Genomic DNA, 21,615 nt, shown 5'->3' on the forward strand with positions numbered 1-21,615 from the left:
TAATCTTTATGCACAGATAGGCTAATCGGGACTGGTTCTACAGTTTAAAGTGTGGACCGAACAACTGTGTGCCTCCACCGGGTATTGAACCCAGGTCCCCTTGATTACAAGTTGAAGACGTCATCTGGGAGGCCCTAGTATTGAGACGTTTGATGTTCAACTTCAGAAAAATACTCTAATACTGTGTAGTATCACAAGGTGATCACTTGAAATACATTGTTTTTGGTTAGTATCAGTTTGTGTGGGTTAGTGTTGTGTGAATTAATCTCCAAAAAGTGTACAAATTAATTATTTCTGTTTCTTGAATTAATCTCCAAGAAGTGTACAATTTATTCCATTTACATAATATGTTTGTTTTATTTCTGCTATTTTAAAACCGTCATTATGCTCATTCTTGTACATGATTTTTAAGCCAAAGTTGGAATTCAACAATTTGACTTCAATCTTTACGTTCCTTGTTCTTTTCACATCGAAAATATTGGTTGCGAAAATTTGATTTTCCATGAATTTTTGTGATTTTACGCGGTTGTTAAGATTCTAATTCATCAGTTATTGGCTCTAAATCGTTTTTTCTCACGGTTTTCTTCAATATTCTTCCTCAAATCGCCGGCCTATGCGCCTCATCGCGTTTGTCGCGATGCGACTTACTTAACCTTGACTATTTGCAACCCAACCAACGTTGTTGTACTGCCGGTTACATAAGATTCAGGTAATTTCTACCTCAAGCCGAGGATGTTACCACTATGCCATCGGGGAGGCCCTATCTTAATATAGGAACGTAATTTTAAAACTTTTACTTTATTTTCGTTGAATTCAAGATATAAATACTTAAAATATGATGGAAATCTAAAAGATCACAACGTTTTTGTCTTTGCATGACCTGAGTTGCATGAACACTAATTTTTGAAAAAGCATTTGTACAGAAAGCTTCTGACCAGTCCTCCATAGTCAGGGTTTAACTCTATAATAGTTAGTAGTTGTATCATAGGCTATAAAAGTTGTTTACCTTGAAATTATGCAAATGAGGGTAGATATTTAACTTTGGACGATGGGGGAGGGTGTAGGCGAGTATGACGCAATCGTACGTGAGGTTACGTAAGTATCCGAAAGCGTAGGAGTTTGTAGATGAGCATAAGAAGCGAAGATGACGTTGTTTGAAAAAAAAGTTTTCGCCCGAACAGGGATTCGAACCCTGGACCATTAAGTTAAAAGCCTAATGCTCTACCGCCTGAGCTATCCGGGCGACAGAGGTTGTAGAAGGTATGAGTAAAACATGTGTGTGTGTGTGTGTGTGTGTGTGTGTGTGTGTGTGTGTGTGTGTGTGTGTGTGTGTGTGTGTGTGTGTGTGTGTGTGTGTGTGTGTGTGTGTCGTTGACGTAGGTGTTGTGAAAAAATACAAAGCTGTAGATGTTATAGTTTATTGGTGATGTGCTACATCGGTTTCCCTGGCGCTGCTGATTCGTGTAGACGATGGTAAGGTCCGTGCTGATGGCAGGCGGTATCTGAAACGAGTGATAGAGAAGAATAAATAAGACGGAGTTATAAATCTGGAATGTGTTTTCGTTATTGAGAAGGAAAGGCGAGTAAAATGTGAACTGAATAGGTAATGAGTGTTAGAGTATATACAGCCGGGAATGTGGTTGTTTAGGAGTGGGGGAACATGTACAAGGTGAGTGAGATGTTTGTTTCGCAAGGCCGGCGAGTCTGGAGCCGGAGGCGTTTGTCGGTACAGCTTTGTAGTGCATTGCGCGACGCTCGGGAATGTGGGTTAGTAAAAGTGGTTTGAATTGTCGTCGTCGTCGGAGGGATAATGTCAAGGTGAGTGCGATGTCTGTAGGTGCGGCAAGGTTGTCCGGTCCGTGGTATGTTGTCAAGGTTGTGAGCATAAGATGTAGATGGGAGTGCGTTCCGTGAATACGTAAGTGGTGTTGTCGGTACTTGTTTGGGTAATGTGTCCTTGGCGTAAGTGTATATATTGAGAGTACAGAGCCGATGTGTGGTGTGATTTTGTTTGCATCCGCAGCAGGTTCTAGCAGTAACGAGTAGGTAAATATGTGGTATTGGGGGGAGAATGTGTTTGGTTCGAGTGGTACGTTAGAGTATGGTAATAATATAAACGTTTTGTATCGTTACAGGTTGGATTGAAGGTTTGTTTGTTTCGATTGATTGTGTTAGGTCAAACAAAATGTCGAACAACATGTTATATTGGCGTTTTTGTGTGGACGTGGAGATTGGTGGTAAAGGGGAGATGTTAATAACAATGGGTAAACACGATGACGCCGATCCGTTTTCGATGGCGAAATGGTTTTACGGACCAAGCGATAAATGTAGGTTCGAAACGAATGTGGAAAATGAAAAAGTTCGTATGTGCGAGTCGTTCATGCTCCACAATAGATTACCTGCGTATAATCATTTTAGTTTCGTGACTGATGATGAGTCTGTGATTCGCGAGATGTTACGGACCGGGGAATTAAGTGGTCCGTACTACATTCATGCTGCGGAAGACAATTTCAGGCAAAAGTGTGTTTGTATGGAGAGGGAGAGGGTGAATTTTGGGAAGGAAGTGTGGTCGTTAAAAAAATGTACGACGCAATATGAAATTAGAAAAGGTAATCCGATGAAATTAGATCTAGAGCATATAAGTATGCCGAAAGGTACTCTATATGCTACTTTGGAGGAGTTTGTTAGATGTAAAGTGGGTGAGCATACGATAGGAAGAGTAGGTGGTTTCCAAAATTGTTTTATTTTGGATACGGGTAAAATGTCGCGCTTAAAGGAAGCTATGGATGCTGCGCACGACGAATTTCTGTATGGGTGGAATGCGGTGTGGGGTTATTTAAGTCTGTTTCATGGTCGTCTGACACCGAGACACACAATAGGGGATATGTTCATGGGGGACATGCCGGATGATATGAATTTAGTTGAGTGTCATTATGTGGAAAAAGATAAATATTTACCGATATATAGTGTGTTCGGCAGTTTTTTTGACCAACATGCTCAATCGAAAGAGGGTTTGTACTCCTCATTTTTTCCTGGCAGTGAGAATAAACGTGTGAAATTAACATCTATGTTATCCTCATTGACAGAAAGAAAAGAGGAGACAGAAGAAGAAGAAGAAGTGGTGTCGACGAAAAGTTCAGAGAATACAAAAGAAGACGGAGAAGACGAAAAAAAGGAAGATTCAATTGTGACCGTGGAAGATTCGTCGAGCACCTCGTCCCCGTCACTGTTAGCATCAGATTTATTCGCCAAAGAATAAACAAAGTACGGAATATAGTATGGTGAGTGTGTGTCTAAACAGTTTGTTACTTACCTTATGGAGAGGTTGGTGATCGTTTGCACACCAATGGTAAAGGGTCCTCTTGTTTGATCGCTGCTGTATGCGCTGCTATTCCCGTTGGATATAATGCCATTACAGGTGAACGAGATATAGTAGAGGTTGCGGCGGGGATGTTAGCCCGCGGGACGAATGTGGAGGTCCGTGATAGAGGAGAAGGAGGAGGATGTTGTGAATGAGGTTGTGGAGGGGAAAGTGGGGGTGCTGAAGGTTGTAAATGGGGAGGTAGTGGTGGTGGTAGATTCAGAGGCACCCCGTCACTAGGAGTCGCTGCAAATGGTAAATAAATGATGTCAGCGCGACGTTCCAATACGCATGACGACTGCCAGATGACACGTCCGTCCACCTCAATAGTATCTCTCTGTAAGGTGTCCACGGTTCGAACCTGGACAGAAAACAAAATCACCATAAGTATGTGTGTGTGAGATGGATGAAGTAGTGTGATTTGTTTTGTATTCACAGGGCCCATCACCAAGAGGAGGAGGATCACAAAATTTCCCAGGGGAGTATTGCCTACCCTGCAAGAAAACACACCGAGGCGAGCCTTGCGAGCAAGACAGCAAGGATAGTAACGAGACGTCGTACTATCTGCAATACATTGTGCGGAGGGAGCATACGAACGAATTTCTTCAGATACTAGAAGCGAATGCCATGCGCATAGAGAAAGAGATACAAGGATTGATCGCCCTGTATACAACAATGCAGCAGATGCGGAAGGAAAGTCCGGAGATCGATGTTTTTTTTCAAAATGTGCTACAAGATCCTGTGAAATCCCATTGGACCCTACGAAGCAGCTATGATTTGTACAAATTTTTTCGTAAAGAAAATTTTGTAGGTGTCGATAAAAATCTTGCGGCAAAGTACGATATGAAATAAGAATAATGGTGATGGTGTCGAGTACTATGATGATGTGTTTGTACACAACAATAGGTGAATAAAAAATCACTGACCGAGATTTTGTTGTTGTTGTTGTTGTTGTTCGGAGGTTCTCCTATGAAATTAAGTTGTGATAGAAAAAGAATACTTACACCAGCGATAGTGTTTGGTAGCTGCGACGACGAGGACGACGACGACGACGACGAAGAGTAGCGTGTATCCATGATGGTTCTGTAGTAATGATTGTGCTAACAAGAAAATATTTTGCAGAATAAATACCGGTGATTGTGGGTCAGCAGCAGAGTGGAATCGGGTAGAGAAAGTACCTAAGAGGAGAATTACTGAAAGTTGTCTTGATGTAGGTTTCGAGTATGTGTAGGTAATATGTTATGCGGTCGATTACATATGGTAACGTAATATGTTATGGGGTCAGCATAAAAGTTCAGAGTAGAGAGTAGCGGCGAGCGAAAAAAGAAAGAGAGAGAGAGAGGAAAAGTGGAACAAACATGTAGTAATGGTTGTGAAAATACAGAACAAGTTAGGTGTGTGGTTGTCGGGACGAGGATTCGAACCTACGACCTTTGAATTCGAAGTCTGTCACGTAAACCACTCACCTAACTTGTCCGGTATGCATCCTTACATGTAATGTTTTGTATTTATCGTCGACCGTGGGAGACAGAATAGCGGCGGCGGATAAGATATAGTGTTGTTGAGGTCCCACCGACGGCGGCGGGTTCGATACTCTGTGGAGACATAAGAAGAAGAATATGGTTCGATTCCCGATTAGCCTAGAGGGTTCGAATCCCGCCGCCGCCGCCGCCGCCGCCGCTTGGATTCGAGAAGCACACTATAGCGTAAGGTGGATCCTGTTGCCTAAAAGAGGTCCCGCCGGCGGCGGTGGCGGGTTCTGGGGAGACATAAAAAGAAAATGGTTCGATTCCCGATTAGCGTAGAGGGTTCGAATCCCGCCGCCGTCGCCGCTTGGATTCGAGAAGCACACTATAGCGTAAGGTGGATCCTGTTGCCTAAAAGAGGTTCCGCCGACGGCGGCCGCGGGTTCGATACTCTGTGGAGAGAAAATGGTTCGATTCCCGATTAGCCTAGAGGAGGAGGGTTCGAATCCCGCCGTCGCCGCTCGGACTTGGCTGACCGAGAAGCACACTATAGCGTAAAACGGGTCCAGATGACGTGTTGTGAAGAAGAAGAAGGAGATAGTTCGATTCCCGATTAGCCTAGAGGAGAAGGGTTCGAGTCCCGCCGCCCGGACTTGGTTGATCAGAGTAGACTGTAGTAGTAACCTATCGGGTAGATAGATAGATATGGTTCGTCAACAATAGGACACAAACCCGGTGTGTGTGTGTGTGTGTGTGTGTGTGTGTGTGTGTGTGTGTGTGTGTGTGTGTGTGTGTGTGTGTGTGTGTGTGACAAGGCCAAGCATGGCCTGCGGCCATGCTTGGCATTGTGCGGGGGGCCCCCTTCGTTTCCGGACGACCGCCGCCTTCGAGGAGGAGCAGGAGGACGACGACGTGCTGGGCTAACAGTAGTAGTAGTAGTAGTAGTAGTAGTAGTGAGTTTCACGAGAGTGTATGGTATGGACGCCGCCGCTGTCTCCACGTCTCCGCTGGGTACCGAACTGCAACGTAGGCTCGGAAGTGCCGATCCAAATTCCGTGTGCATCAACAGGAGGTACCCGATGTTTCCGACTTACGCCGATTACCAGGGTCGCCTGTCGACATACAGTCCACTTTGGCCCGAGTCGATAACCATTCGACCGGAGGAAATGGCGGACGCCGGATTCTTCTACAGTGGATTCGGGGACGTGGTTCGATGCTACTACTGTGGACTACGTCTGTATCAATGGCAGCGGGGCGAAAATCCATGGATAGAACACAGAAAATGGTACCCTCAGTGCATCTACCTTCGTCTGATGATCGCAGACGGTCTGTCTGCGGCGACGTCCACGGTCGTCGACGGCGCCGTCGCCGACGCGGAGCAACCTCCAGCTACAAAACTCTACAAAGGTATCTCTGGAGCAGCAACATCGGGAGCAGCAGCAGCAGCAGCCGATTCCTCGGACGTGGATGGGGAAGAAGAGGAGGAGGAGAAAGAGTTGGACGCAACGGCCGTTATCGCCCCTGCGGTGAATGTGAACATGGAGGACAATCAACACTGTGTCATCTGTTATGTGCATCAGAGACAGATAGCTTACCTACCGTGTGGTCATTTTCTGGTGTGTGCATCGTGTGCCGTGAAGACCACGGATTGTTGCGTTCTGTGCCGTGCACGTATTGCGGTTCTACAAAAAATATACATGTGAAATGAAAAAACGTAATAAATGTGTATTAAACTATTTATTTTTTCTTTGTTTGTAGTGTTAGTACGTACAAGCTTCATATACTAGAGAATACATATAGTGGTGTTAGTAGTAGTAGTAGTAGTAGTAGTAGTAGTAGTTCTGGTAGTCTCCGGTTTCATTGGGCGTGCCAGTGTCGGTAGTAGGTCTTCAATATAGGGTGATACATGTGCATGAAGGTCTCCCATTGTCGTGCGTCCAGCAGCAGGATCTCGCCGCCATCCTGGAGGGTTACCGTGAAGTTGCGAGCACAATCCTGAATGATGATGCTGAAGTCGGGTGTAAGTACACATTTTACGGTGCGTCGTTTGCTGCAATCTAGACGACGGTCGTGGAAAATGTCTGTAAGAAGTCCCATTGATTTGGTTAATTCTGTATATTTGTCCGTGCCGAGACTGATTCGGGAACCATCCTTCCGGAACACGATCCTAGTGTCATCCTTTTCGCCAACAACGGAAACCTCGAAGGCGTCATCCACGGTGAAGAGAATTGCTCTGGGGTCGACGGCGACGGCGGCGGCCATTGTTGATGGTACTAGTAGTAGTAGTAGTAGTAGTGGGTGACGAGGGTCTTTCGAGCAGCAGCAGCGACGGTCACAGGATCCCAAATATAACTGGTCGGGTGGGTATTTCACTTTGGGTATTTATGTTTGAAGACATGAGGCCACGTGCGCACGAATGATGCGCAGTAGCCCAGCACTGAGAAGGTCGATCCGAGGACATACGAGTGGGTGGGACACATCATCATCACGGCTGACGACGTTATGTTTTGCGACACAGTATCGCATGTACGCAGCAGCCTGTGGGTGTAACCCCTCGTAGTAACACATGTAGGCTGCCAGCGTGCGTCGTGCTCGTAGAAATCGTTTCAGTTCATCTTGTGTCAAGCAAAGTCGTTGGTCGCCCACTAGAAACACAAGAATGCGTTCTGAAAATAAATAGTCTGTATGGACGACCATCACGTGGTCGTCGCCGTCGCGGAGTACTCTTGTGTAACCGTCACCTGTTTGGAAAAATGTTATTATTTGGTTCCAGTTGATATGAGCAGCAGGTCCCGGAAGAGAGTCCAACAGAGGGGCACATCTCGAACATAGATGTTAATTTCACACGTTTATTCTCACTGCCAGGAAAAAATGAGGAGTACAAACCCTCTTTCGATTGAGCATGTTGGTCAAAAAAACTGCCGAACACACTATATATCGGTAAATATTTATCTTTTTCCACATAATGACACTCAACTAAATTCATATCATCCGGCATGTCCCCCATGAACATATCCCCTATTGTGTGTCTCGGTGTCAGACGACCATGAAACAGACTTAAATAACCCCACACCGCATTCCACCCATACAGAAATTCGTCGTGCGCAGCATCCATAGCTTCCTTTAAGCGCGACATTTTACCCGTATCCAAAATAAAACAATTTTGGAAACCACCTACTCTTCCTATCGTATGCTCACCCACTTTACATCTAACAAACTCCTCCAAAGTAGCATATAGAGTACCTTTCGGCATACTTATATGCTCTAGATCTAATTTCATCGGATTACCTTTTCTAATTTCATATTGCGTCGTACATTTTTTTAACGACCACACTTCCTTCCCAAAATTCACCCTCTCCCTCTCCATACAAACACACTTTTGCCTGAAATTGTCTTCCGCAGCATGAATGTAGTACGGACCACTTAATTCCCCGGTCCGTAACATCTCGCGAATCACAGACTCATCATCAGTCACGAAACTAAAATGATTATACGCAGGTAATCTATTGTGGAGCATGAACGACTCGCACATACGAACTTTTTCATTTTCCACATTCGTTTCGAACCTACATTTATCGCTTGGTCCGTAAAACCATTTCGCCATCGAAAACGGATCGGCGTCATCGTGTTTACCCATTGTTATTAACATCTCCCCTTTACCACCAATCTCCACGTCCACACAAAAACGCCAATATAACATGTTGTTCGACATTTTGTTTGACCTAACACAATCAATCGAAACAAACAAACCTTCAATCCAACCTGTAACGATACAAAACGTTTATATTATTACCATACTCTAACGTACCACTCGAACCAAACACATTCTCCCCCCAATACCACATATTTACCTACTCGTTACTGCTAGAACCTGCTGCGGATGCAAACAAAATCACACCACACATCGGCTCTGTACTCTCAATATATACACTTACGCCAAGGACACATTACCCAAACAAGTACCGACAACACCACTTACGTATTCACGGAACGCACTCCCATCTACATCTTATGCTCACAACCTTGACAACATACCACGGACCGGACAACCTTGCCGCACCTACAGACATCGCACTCACCTTGACATTATCCCTCCGACGACGACGACAATTCAAACCACTTTTACTAACCCACATTCCCGAGCGTCGCGCAATGCACTACAAAGCTGTACCGACAAACGCCTCCGGCTCCAGACTCGCCGGCCTTGCGAAACAAACATCTCACTCACCTTGTACATGTTCCCCCACTCCTAAACAACCACATTCCCGGCTGTATATACTCTAACACTCATTACCTATTCAGTTCACATTTTACTCGCCTTTCCTTCTCAATAACGAAAACACATTCCAGATTTATAACTCCGTCTTATTTATTCTTCTCTATCACTCGTTTCAGATACCGCCTGCCATCAGCACGGACCTTACCATCGTCTACACGAATCAGCAGCGCCAGGGAAACCGATGTAGCACATCACCAATAAACTATAACATCTACAGCTTTGTATTTTTTCACAACACCTACGTCAACGACACACACACACACACACACACACACACACACACACACACACACACACACACACACACACACACACACACACACACACACACACACATGTTTTACTCATACCTTCTACAACCTCTGGCGCCCGGATAGCTCAGGCGGTAGAGCATTAGGCTTTTAACTTAATGGTCCAGGGTTCGAATCCCTGTTCGGGCGAAAACTTTTTTTTCAAACAACGTCATCTTCGCTTCTTATGCTCATCTACAAACTCCTACGCTTTCGGATACTTACGTAACCTCACGTACGATTGCGTCATACTCGCCTACACCCTCCCCCATCGTCCAAAGTTAAATATCTACCCTCATTTGCATAATTTCAAGGTAAACAACTTTTATAGCCTATGATACAACTACTCCCTTCCTACTGCGGCGACACACGATGAACGTTTTCTGCAGGTACCCACGACGAAAATGTCGTAGGATATCCCAGCCACTTCACTTTATATTCCAATCGTCCGTTTCGTTTCCGACGTTGCAATATTTTTTCGATCCTGTACTCTTTCTCCTCGGGAACGATGATTTTCTGTAGTTCTTCCGTGTAAAACGATCCGTCCAACACGTTACCTTGGAGATCTTCGACCAGATAAACTGGAACAGGTTTACGCTGAATTCTTCTGTGTATTTTGAAATGTTCACGACTCCAATTCGGTACGTACCCCTTTTCGAAAGGTAATTTCACCTTACTCACTCGTACCGTATCTCCTGTACGAAACACTTTTTTGTCTTTTGCGTCGGCGACAAGCGGCACTGGTTTCGTCGACGACGACGAACCTTTTTGTAAATTTTTCCACACCACATACACATTATGTTCGTTGACGTCGACAGGTTTCATACCGATACTTCTATGATACGATTCGTTGTATCCTCGAACTAATTTTCCCAGAACATCGATATATCTGTACGTTCCACGTGTGGTAAAATATTTCCACATACGTGTTTTTAATGTCCTGTTGAAACGTTCCACCACGCTTGCTTTGACGTCTGCGTTTCTAGGAATACGATGCTCGATACCCTCTCGTTTCAACAGTTTCTGGAATTGAACGTTCGTGAATTCTGTTCCCGCATCTGTCTGTAACACCGTTGGTTTCCGTTTACACTCTCGGAGAAGTTTACCTAATGATCGCGTTACCTCTACACCAGTTTTGTTTCGGAGGGGTACTGCAAACGCTTGCTTGGAAAACACATCAATTACAGTAAGTAAATATTTGTAACCTCGATTGTACCTTTTCAGATTTTGAAGATCGTTCAGGTCTGCTTCCCACAACTCATCAATGTTGGTCACGTTGTAGTTTACTCTCGGGTACTTTACACGTTTGGGTCTATGCAACGTGTACGTGTCCTGCTCCATCAACCATTCCTGGACCTGTTTCTTCGGTATCCTCTTGTCTACGGCCTTCCACAACTTGTCTGCAGTGGTGAACGATTCTCCCTTCTCCGGTGAATAATACGCTGCACCCAGGATCTTGTTTACATCCGTAACGGTTCCCATGCTACGTGTCTCGACCGTTTTCTGCTCGCTGTGCCACGTGCACTTCGTAGTCGGGATTTGATAGGAGTACGTCTCGGTGATTTCTTCTTCTTTTTACCCTCCTCGCCTCCGTCGATGTCGTCGTCGTCGTCGTCCTCGTCGTCGTCGTCCTCTTCTTCTCCCGCTGTTGTCACACCTTCCTCTTTCACCAGACGACGTTCTACCCACGGCAATCCGCTAAATATTGTAGCACCTTCTTTATTTACGTTTCCAACCTTCTCGGGCGGCGTCGTCGACGTCGTCGTCGTGAGTACCGGTATGGTCAAAGGCTCCTGCTTCCTACGTACCACACGTAGGTACTTGTCCAATGTCTGACGATACAATGACCATTTTTCGTGATCGTCCAAGTTTTTGGAATATAATATACGATGCATTTCCTGATCTAAACCCGTTAATTCCACGTTGGCTGCGTTCCCTTTGATTTTTTCAAACTGCTCCGGGGACATCAGAATCAATTTTTTGTAATGCATTTTTCTATACCGCCGCTCACCGATTCAACAATGTACCCAGTAAACCACTAATGACGCTACCTAAAAGAACGGGAAGAAACCCACCCTTCTGTACGAGAAGACGTTTTCTCTGTTGTAACGGTACGCTCTTTGTTGCTAATTTTCGTAACACGTTCTTGTATTTTGCAAGTTTACGTTTTGTCGCCTTTGTGATTGGAACGTTGTTGTTTAATACGTTCAGACAACACTCGGACAACGTATTCACCAGTTTTGGATCGGCTTCCTTTAAAATAGCTCTTCGAAGTCTAGGTGGCGCCGAACGAAGTGTTTGGAACAGGCTTCTATTTGAGCGAATAAATTTGCTCATTGTGGTCGAAGGTCAGGCATCGATCAGGATCTGGAACGTGCACCACACAGTAACTAATGCCGTTTTTCTTGTCGTCCTCGGACTGTGTGAACAATTCCGATCGTACACGGAGCGGTTCGGGTGTGTCCTGAGTGAAGTCCAGCAAACAATAACTGTACGGCACTCGCGTACATTCCTTAAATAGTTTTTCAAAGTTTCTCCACATCCCCGGGTAGATTTGACGTGCCAACGTTGATATTTGCAGGTGGTCTCTGGGATTCTTAAATATAACCATGTAGTTAGCGTTCAAGGCTATATCACGTGCTTTTGAACCTTTGGGGAATATATTTTGCGTTAGAAGTAACACACTCACGCAATTGTGATGCGACATTTTCGTAAACAAATCTGACACCCCGTTATCGTTGTACGCTTCCGTCATCATATCATCCAGGATCACCAGACACGGACTATGACTTGTGATCACATTGTAGTCCGGTATTCCGTTATAGTGTTCCACACCCTTTATATCCGGCGGATGAAAATTTGAACCTGTACACCAAAGAATTTTTGAAAAATCTCCTTCGATCGTGTCCTTGCTGTTACGCAGCAAATTGGTTACAAATGTCGATTTTCCGCAACCACTCGGTCCGGCAACGATACAACGAAACGGTTGTTTCCATCTCAGTGCCATCGCATCTACTAATCTGGTGGTCCCACACGCGTCTTCATTTATGTTCTCAATCTTGGTACCCATATGGTAGTGTGTCGAAAGTGTCATTTTTCAAGCGCCTTTTTGTGTTCACAACCCGGTACGTTTTCTCCTGCGGTTCGCTTACCAGAATAAACGGACGTTTTCTGGCGATTTTTTTCGGATATCGTACTGTAATCTGTCTTTTTTCCTCAAGTGTCATAACAAATTCCTTGATAACATCGAAATCAATTGTCATACTCGTACCATAGTCCAATGTTATTCCTTTCACTTTCACCACTCGACATTCCTTTTGTTTCTCCGGCGACCATACACTTAATGCGTAATTCTTCGGTCCACCAGCTACAAATTCACGAATGTAGGACCCCTCACCAAATTCCGCCAACTCGTCTGTCAAATCACCGAGATAATCTCCCAAACGTAATTTACCTCGGTTCGTGTCTGTCTCCCTGAATATCACACTATCCGTGTCGCAATACAAGATATCCTCCTGTAAAGCGTCCAACAACTTATATAGACGCAGTCTGGCAAATGTGGTTGTGTACGCTCCTATGGCAACGTTACCCTTTTTGTTGGTGGGTGTACATTCATCCAGGTACGTCCAGTTTACAAAAACTGTATCGTCGTTCACAAACAACAGCTGTTTTACTTCGATACCCGGTTCACTTAATTTTTCAAACAAATCTCGTGGTTGTTTGATTATGGTCGTTTGGGGTTTGTTTGGATTTTCACAAAATTTACCCCACAATGAATTCAAACAGAGTTTCGCCACTGCACGTAAACCAGGATTTTTTTCCACTTTTTCCTTTCGAAGTTCGATCCCTTCGTGTTCACGATAACGTAGAAGATACTCGTCTTTTTTTTTCTCATCCGTACACCATGAAGGCCAACCGCTACTCTCCTGTTTGATCTGAAGGAACGTGTCCACGTATTGAGCGAACAAACCGCCAGTCTGGGTTCGAGGATCGTAAACACTCACTTTGTACTTCCACACCTCGTACACGTTCAGAATCTTATACCCTTTTTCCACAGCAACACGAACTTCATCCAACACCCACGTTCCCACAATAGCTCGCTCCTCATCCGTATGCTGACACCCATCTTTTTTTCCTTCTAACTGATCGCACAATACTGCACATGTACGACACAAAGGAAACAACAGTTTTCCACCGGTCCTCAACGGTAACACAGGAATGTACAATCGTTTCGGTGGTAGTACCCGTACTTTTACAATCCCATCCATCTCCAACATATCCTCCGTTGTGGGTATATTCTCACCGAATAACACCTCCGGATGACCTACCGGGGCCTTGGCGAATTTATTTACCGTAGGATACAAGGATGTAATGTCGAAATATTTTATCTTCTCCTCGGAACCTGACGTCGATGAGTACATTTTGAACACTTCCACCCGACCTCCATATAGAGCATCCCGCACTCTCAACGGTAGACATTGGAACGTGGGGTGTTCTTCCAACTCGCTACTCAGTGTAGGACGATCTTTTAATATCTGGAGAAACTCGCACTCCCACATTTCGACTACTGTATAGCCCAACTTACGAAATAGATCCGATATTCTCTGGGTTCGCTCATATCGTGCTCCCATCGTGTCCGCTGGATCGGACTGTATTTTCTTCGATACCGGACTGTTTCTTTCCTTGAAACAATTAGGACAACCATGAAAGTAACACCCATGATACTGATAGATGGTCTTGGAGTCTGCGTCGTATCCATCCACAGGAATACCGTTCACAACTTTGTGCTCCCTTTCTTTCCCTGCATACTGTAATTCCACGTGTTCTGTTTTCTCCACAAACATAAGCCATTTTATAGCATTTTTCGATTGGTTACCGAGCTGTCTGTAACCATCGTTGGGAATTATTCCCACTGTACTCGGAGGAAGAAAATGACGTCTGTACGTCAAGGAACAGGCAGATGCAATCGTGAAACATTCTACCAGAATATCCACCCCCGCTATGTCCAGAAAATGTTGTCTGAATTTCAACACACCAAGACGTAACACGGTCACATCCTGAATACAATATCTTCGACACTCGTATGCGTTGTCGTACAGTACACACCTATCGGTTTCTTGCTCATACCACTGGTAAAATTTCTCCCGTTGTTTCGAGGACATATGGTCTGGATCGAAATAACGTTGGTGTGGAAATGGACCTCTGTAATTCCGATTTGCTTTTGTGTTGAAAAAGTGTGGGTAGAATCCTTTTGTCTCTTGTAGTCCAAAGGTTTTCGAAAAATTTGACAACGGCATTTGCAAATAGTTTAGCGAATCCAGAAAACACACCTTTTTGCCTATACTCATGTACATTATCTTTGTCCCATCCATTATAACCTCCGGTGGTTCCACGTCGCGTTTCAACAACTCACCCAACACAAACATCCCATCATATGCTTTAAAATTGTGGGCGACTAGAACAATCTTTTTGAAATATGGCCGTTCGATACATACGTAATCCACAAACTCCTTTACTGGATCCTCCTCGAAACAATGCTGTCTTATTCCACACACGTTACAATTCTTTTGAATGTCACCGTCGTCCATACAAAACCTACACACCTGCTGGACCACACACAAACACGGTTCATGGATATACGTTGATGGACGACCAACAAACGGCGTACATTGTGTAGCTTCGAAATCGTAAAATACAAAGAGGTACCGTTTCAACGCGTTTCCTTCTCCCCGTCCTTGATGTCTTTCCATGTAACACAGGTGGTTGAATTCTTTTTGTTCCTTACACGTTTTACAATATCTGTAGCCGCATCTGTGTTTTCCCGTGTACGGATGCGTTTCGTCTAATAGTTGGAAACAACCAACACAACTTCTGATCTGACTACAAACCGTTCCCTTACCGTAACGTGTCGTCAAATGTTTTGCATAACAAATGTCACTGTTAAAGTTTCTGTTACATCTAGCACAACTCACGGTACGTTCCTTTTCGCACACAGGTTCTGACCGACACTGAGGACACATACTCTTACAAACATGCCTTTCGTTCCGTGCGAATAAATAGCATTTTTCGCAAAAATACGGAATTGTAAATGCACCCACAGGATTTACAATCACATCGTAATGGTTTGTGTCCTGATTCAAAAGAAGGTAAATTGACTTTTTGGCATCGGGAACATTTTGTGCAAACACAACTTCCGGCTGTTCCAAACTGTTAAACACAAATATTTTGTATTCGTTACGAAAATAACGCTGGAACGCAGCCAACTGAATAAGACCCCCTCCTGTTTCCTCCAGATCCACATCTGCTTGTCGACATAAATCCAACGCACATTCCGTCAATCGACCATCGCCATTGATGAACATCTGCTTATGTTGACGAAAATATTCAGGATCGCTTTCTTTATTTGCATACATTATGCCGATCACCAACGCCTTTGCAAGACATATCTTCGCATCCTTGGAACCACTCGCCTTTGTACTCTTCACCGTCACCACACTCCTTTTCAACTGCACATAACGTTCCTTGGATAACACACCCCTACTTGTATATTTTCGTCCATATCCTACAGGCATATCGATTACCGACACCTCCATCTCCAACAGATCCGTAGATAGAAACGTAGTATTTGATTGGAGCACTCGAGCAACCACATCCCATAATATATCAGGATGCATTTGACTCATTCGACGTAACGATAAACCAACAGGTTTGATACTTTCGTCTGTTACATTTCGCAACACAATACCAATCTTATCTGTTGCTTTATACTGTCCGACGATATGTGACACCACATGGTCCAAACCTTGGTGCACCCATTGTAGCGCATCTGTTCCATCCGGTCCATTAAAACTAAACGTCATTGTTGTACATTCCGCATTGTATTTTTTTATACGACGAACGCCCACCTCTTTCAAATTCACATATTTATTGTACGGCACCTCAACACGACGATTTGTTTCCTCTTCTCCCACACCTTCTTCGTCTTCTCCATCTTCCACCCGCCTCAACCTCGATCGCGATGATGTACCTGCACCATCTTGATTTTCACCGGCAACTTCCACTCTCAGACGTTCCAATACACCCAATTTGCTACAAGGTTCCCCTTCACCCATTAATCGAATCACCTCCTGCAGTATCAAACGTTTCCTATCCACACTTCCAGTCGTTCCTATTCTCTCGTACTGGTCGAGTAAATAATCACACGCACTCAAATAACTACCTTGTGGTGCAACCATTGTCGTCACCAATCAAACCACCTTACCAACACAACAGTCGAACAAATATAAACGTTCCCCCCGACACAACTGTACTTATATATTCTCTACCCAACCATGACGTCAACTCACCTTCACACAACCCCAACCGACGCAACAACAAAGGACTCAACTCCTTCTCCAAACTCAAAACACGATCACGGAAACGACAACGATCCGACGCTAACATTACTCTTGGCACCTCGTAGTACCTGGCGACCTCGGAAAAACACACACGTTTCTGCATTCCATACACACTAAGCTTCTCCCATCACATCCTTCCTTTTTGTACCTGTTCACCTTGAGACAAGGACGACTACCTCCACCCTAACATTCCGTACCACACCCAGTTCACCTCGATCAAGCACGTACTCGCATTTTGAAACTACCTCACTTTGTTTGAACAAGGACACCCACATTTCACCACAACGACATTTTATACATACTCACCTTGAAACATCTCTAATATATTCCGTACCACACCCAGTGCACCTTGATCGATCACGTACTTACATTTTGAAACTACCTCACTTTGAACAAGGACACCCACAACGACATTTTATACTTACTCACCTTGAAACACACACATACTTCCCTTTTCCTTATTATACTTACTCACCTTGAGAAACCACGGACCCATTCGTTCAGTCTGATACAATCTCCCAACTCCCGCATCACGTCACTTTTCACGCAGATATTCCGCAGAACGACGTAAAATTTACGTTTGCCCTCTTGCCCTACAATCTCCGGATGGGTGCGCTGATAGTAATCAAATAGATGAGGCGTATTATCACGATCGCGAAAATACCTTCCAAGACGTTCCATCGTATGCTCCAAACACGTCAGGCAATTTTCTTTCTCATACTCTCCCGAACAATAATCGGAATGATACGTCAAGCATTCATGACCCAATTGATTTGCATACCCTTCGAAACAACCGTCACACATTACCCTATACATCGGTGTATAACCCTTCAGCGTATTCACCACGCACGTCTCATCCAAAACATCCGGAAAGCAACCGCAACTAGTCAGCATACAACCCGCCACATCCGCACCACACGATGTCCCTGCCACGTCGCTCATTTTGTGTAATAACACACTCCCGCTCTTTTACTTTAACTTTTATACCAATCTTACCACATCCCTCCTCTTCACAACCTGCTCACCTTCGATTCGTACCCTACCATTACACATACTAACATTTCACGACAGCATGACTCAGTCGATACAACATTAGACTCCTCGTACGGGGTTCGAACCCCTACTACACCTCTATATTCACCCCCCACCTCTTCCATCTACCTACAAGCTTCTACGCTATCATTTACTCCCACCCCCTTCACCCACGTTGCGTCATACTCGTCTACAACACTCGGTAACCTTCAATTATTAAATACCTACCCTCATTTGCATAATTTCAAGGTAAACAACTTTTATAGCCTATGATACAACTACTTAGTTAAAAACCATATTCTGGTCGTTAATTGGAAAGGAAAGCATTATAACTTTAACTTTGCCATGTAATCGAAGTTGTGCGTAAATATCTGAGATCTGAGGAATGAATGCGTTCCTCCTCTCTATGAATCCTGGACTTTCAGTAGGTACGATATTTGTCAACATACTGAGACGGAACATTTGTTTTAATGACAAATGTTTGTTTAAAATGCACTGTACGCTCAGATAAGCTAATTGGGATTAGACCTACAGTTTAAGGTAGGTTTCGAATTATGTCGATCGAAGCCGGGCTCTTCTTGCTTACGAGGTGACAGCATCACCACTACGTCATCGGGAAGCCCATTTGTTACGATGAAGAATGATGCAAGTTATAATAAGAATGCAATCCTCGTTCCTGAAGGACTGCTTCTGAAGAAGAACGAACGGAGTTGCCCGGAATTCCTAGTTCATAAGACCTAATTCGAGTGATCGGTGGGTGGAGGGTTGGGGCGGGAGGGGTAGATTTCGTGAGGAGACGGATCAAGTGAAGTGGCGTGGGTGGGAAGATGAAATGAACCGTCATGACATGCAACCGAGCAAACCTTCAGCCTCCATAGGCAAGCCTCTGGAAATCTTTCTCTTGTTTACTTCAAGATTGCGTTGCTAGGCGTTACCAGTGGGGGAATGGTAAGATTGCTATTGTATACTCGAACAGACTCTTTCGTTGTTATTTTCATTTTTCCTGTTTTACGTCGCTTTCCTTCCTCTTTTTGGCTAATCGCAACAATGAGGAAGTATTAATTTTGAATCAACCTCATTCACGTCTCACCCTCACGACTCGCCCTCGCTCTCACCCTCCATCACCCTCAGGCTCACAAGTCTTTCAGAGGCTAAGATGAAGACTATCCCCATGAGGGTCACCCTCCGGATGGACGAAATTGATTAACAGAACGAAACAACAATTCACCCATAACTTTCTGTGGCGGATAGCGAGTCAAATAAACACGAAGCACCTCTATCGTTAGTAAAATATTTGAAGTTGAATTAATTGCATTTCCACTACATTCCTCTACATTTCAGCGTATTTTGCAAATATTCGGATCCTACTTACATTATTAAAAATTACTACGGAATATGATGATTGATGCACGTATCATTTAACTTCTCTGCACATGTAGCTTGTCTGACACGCAGTAAATCCGAGATGATTTAAATAGTTTGAAAAACCACTTCTCTTTCTCAGACGCTCAACAGAGGCTTTAAACCTGCAGTTTTACTTTTAATGAGCACTTTCCAAAAGGTCGAGAGTTCCTTGAAGCGCAACTGACACTAGAATTAGATCGCATCGGCTGGAAAACAACGACTTTCCCAATCGCCAGTGGCTGGGCTTGTTGTGATTGCTACAGGTCTGAACTCTCACGAGTCTTCAAGCGCCGCTGCCTCCACCGTTAATTAGAGAAGTAATTAGCGATGGAAGGTGTTCTGTGGGGCAAGGAATTTCCACCATTAATTAAGGTGAAATACGAATCGAACTGGTAACTTTTCTCGCGTCGTATACGATTTCACAGAATCGTTGGAACGACATTTCTGTTTCACCCCTTGTAAATTAAGCAAGTTGGAGCTTCGGTTGCCACTTCAAGTATAGACCAGCAGCAGAACAACTATCTTTATATATTTTTCCGCCGGACTCCGTGGTAGAGTGGTTAGCACACGGCTCTACGACGCCAAAGGTCCCGGGTTCGAGTCCCGGCCTGGGCACGGGTGTATTTTGTGAATTTCTTCAGGCATCATTTTCATCATATCATCACTCATCCTCTTCTTCGCGATTAGCCAAAAGTGGCAGAAAAGCGAAGTAAAATAAACCAAATCAATAAACAATTAATAACACTGTTCTACAAAAAAAATCTGGAGGAAAAAGTTTTGATTTCCATTACAAATTTTGCGCTGATTTCAAATCTGTGTTTAGATTTTCTCTGTCAGAGATAGTTTTCGATTAATCGTGACTTTATTTTTCTAATGTTCTTGCAATTTTAAGGCGAATGTTGAGTGAACTCATGGAATAATTTAATCGTCTTTTCTCTATACCTATACCTATTATGTTTAAAATTTTTGTATGTGATATGTGACACAATTATGTTTAAAATTTATAAATGTGATATGTGACACAATATTCGCAAACAGAATTGTCATATAATACTTATCTTACCAAAATATAATAAAATTATTGCATAATATATTGCATATAGTATTATATGCATGGTCTTTTTTCTTTGCCTGTTAGACATGCTTCAAACTCTGGATTTTTCTGAAGTTCTCTAATTTTAGGCCCCACAAAACACCTTCCTTTACCTTTGCTGGTGAAAGACGAGGCAATTTGTGTGAAAGACACTTAAATCCTCTTCCACTTGTGTCCAGAGCCTTTACAAATTGTTAAAAATGCCTATCTTGGTGTGAAGAGGGGGAATAGAAACATCACACGCTGTACATTTTTTCTCATAGGTTTAGAAGAGCGTATGAGCGTTCATTAAACCACTAACGTCGTTGCAGTCAATAATTATGTCGTCAGTTTCAAAATAGGCATTAAGAAATTATACATTTTTCCTAAATTTATTAACATTTGTCTTGGGTGGAGAAGATTATATTCATGTATCCTGAAACCCATCAGTTATGTCTTTTGTTTACTTAAGCCAATGTCACGGGATAAATAATTTAGATCCGCTTGAGTTAAAAAATATTACTTTGGTGGACTTGTTGCCTGATGCAGAAAGTTATTTTACGTGGAGATGATGAAAATTCCTCATTGCGACTTTTAGTTATAACTGTGGGCTAAACAAAATTGTTTGTTACATTTTTGTTATGTGTAATAAGTAGAATCTCATTTGTTTGTCTCTAAGATACTGGAAGACTTTCAGAGTGTGGCACTGTTCTTATGGCAGAAGGTAGAGTAAACTATGTATGTTTTAGATTTCCTGTTTGTAAAACCCTGTGTATTCGTCAAACAAACATAACAATCGGTAATAAGGTGTTCCGGTTCTCTCAATACTATGAGTACAGCAAATAACATGACATTTTTACCATCAATTGACAAATTTTACATAACACACTGCACAACAAATATTGTGCAAACTCCTTATCCTGGTCTCCAATGTCCTTTCCAAAGTAATGTTTTAGGACTTCTTTATGATATATTGAATCCCCTTCTTATGCCTTACAAAGCCAAACTCTCCACAGATGTAGCAGTTCCGCAATAAGTTATCTGGTGGACTTCGACAGGCAAGGTATACAAACTTAAACACAAACTGCAAACACAATGCTTAGAATATTACAATAACTTGCAGATACATGTAGCTTAGTAACAGAACTGCCAACATCTGAAACAAGAAGCTCAGAAGCAGATGTTGCCAACTGCTAGACTGACAATTCCCTGCATTTATCATGAACTGAGTAAAATGAGACTTTACGTCCTTAGAGCTAAAAAATACTGTGCCTGATAGCGAAATTCTGCTTACGGATTTGAATTCACCATGCT

At 43.5% G+C, this 21,615-nt stretch overlaps 1 protein-coding gene and 2 non-coding genes across 3 annotated transcripts; 2 read left to right on the plus strand and 1 right to left on the minus strand.

Moving 5' to 3' along the window:
- Window positions 1–1,170: 1,170 nt before the first annotated feature.
- Window positions 1,171–1,243, minus strand: TRNAK-UUU (transfer RNA lysine (anticodon UUU)). The gene has a single exon. It is a non-coding gene; the product is annotated as a tRNA-Lys (tRNA).
- Window positions 1,244–5,804: 4,561 nt separating this feature from the next.
- LOC145989098 (death-associated inhibitor of apoptosis 1-like) lies at window positions 5,805–6,530 on the plus strand. Its single transcript, XM_083124393.1, has one exon. The coding sequence runs from the start codon at window positions 5,805–5,807 to the stop codon at window positions 6,528–6,530; it is 726 nt and encodes a 241-aa protein (XP_082980519.1).
- A 2,943-nt stretch (window positions 6,531–9,473) lies between these two features.
- Window positions 9,474–9,546, plus strand: TRNAK-UUU (transfer RNA lysine (anticodon UUU)). Its single transcript has one exon. It is a non-coding gene; the product is annotated as a tRNA-Lys (tRNA).
- Window positions 9,547–21,615: the final 12,069 nt, after the last annotated feature.

This window comes from Lepisma saccharinum, chromosome 6 (assembly GCF_977018435.1).
Source record: "Lepisma saccharinum chromosome 6, izLepSacc3.1, whole genome shotgun sequence".
In the NCBI taxonomy this organism is placed as follows: domain Eukaryota; kingdom Metazoa; phylum Arthropoda; class Insecta; order Zygentoma; family Lepismatidae; genus Lepisma; species Lepisma saccharinum.

Bases quoted from the DNA above. Each gene is read 5' to 3' on its own strand.
- LOC145989098 (XM_083124393.1), top strand. From the start codon at position 5,805: ATGGACGCCGCCGCTGTCTCCACGTCTCCGCTGGGTACCGAACTGCAA.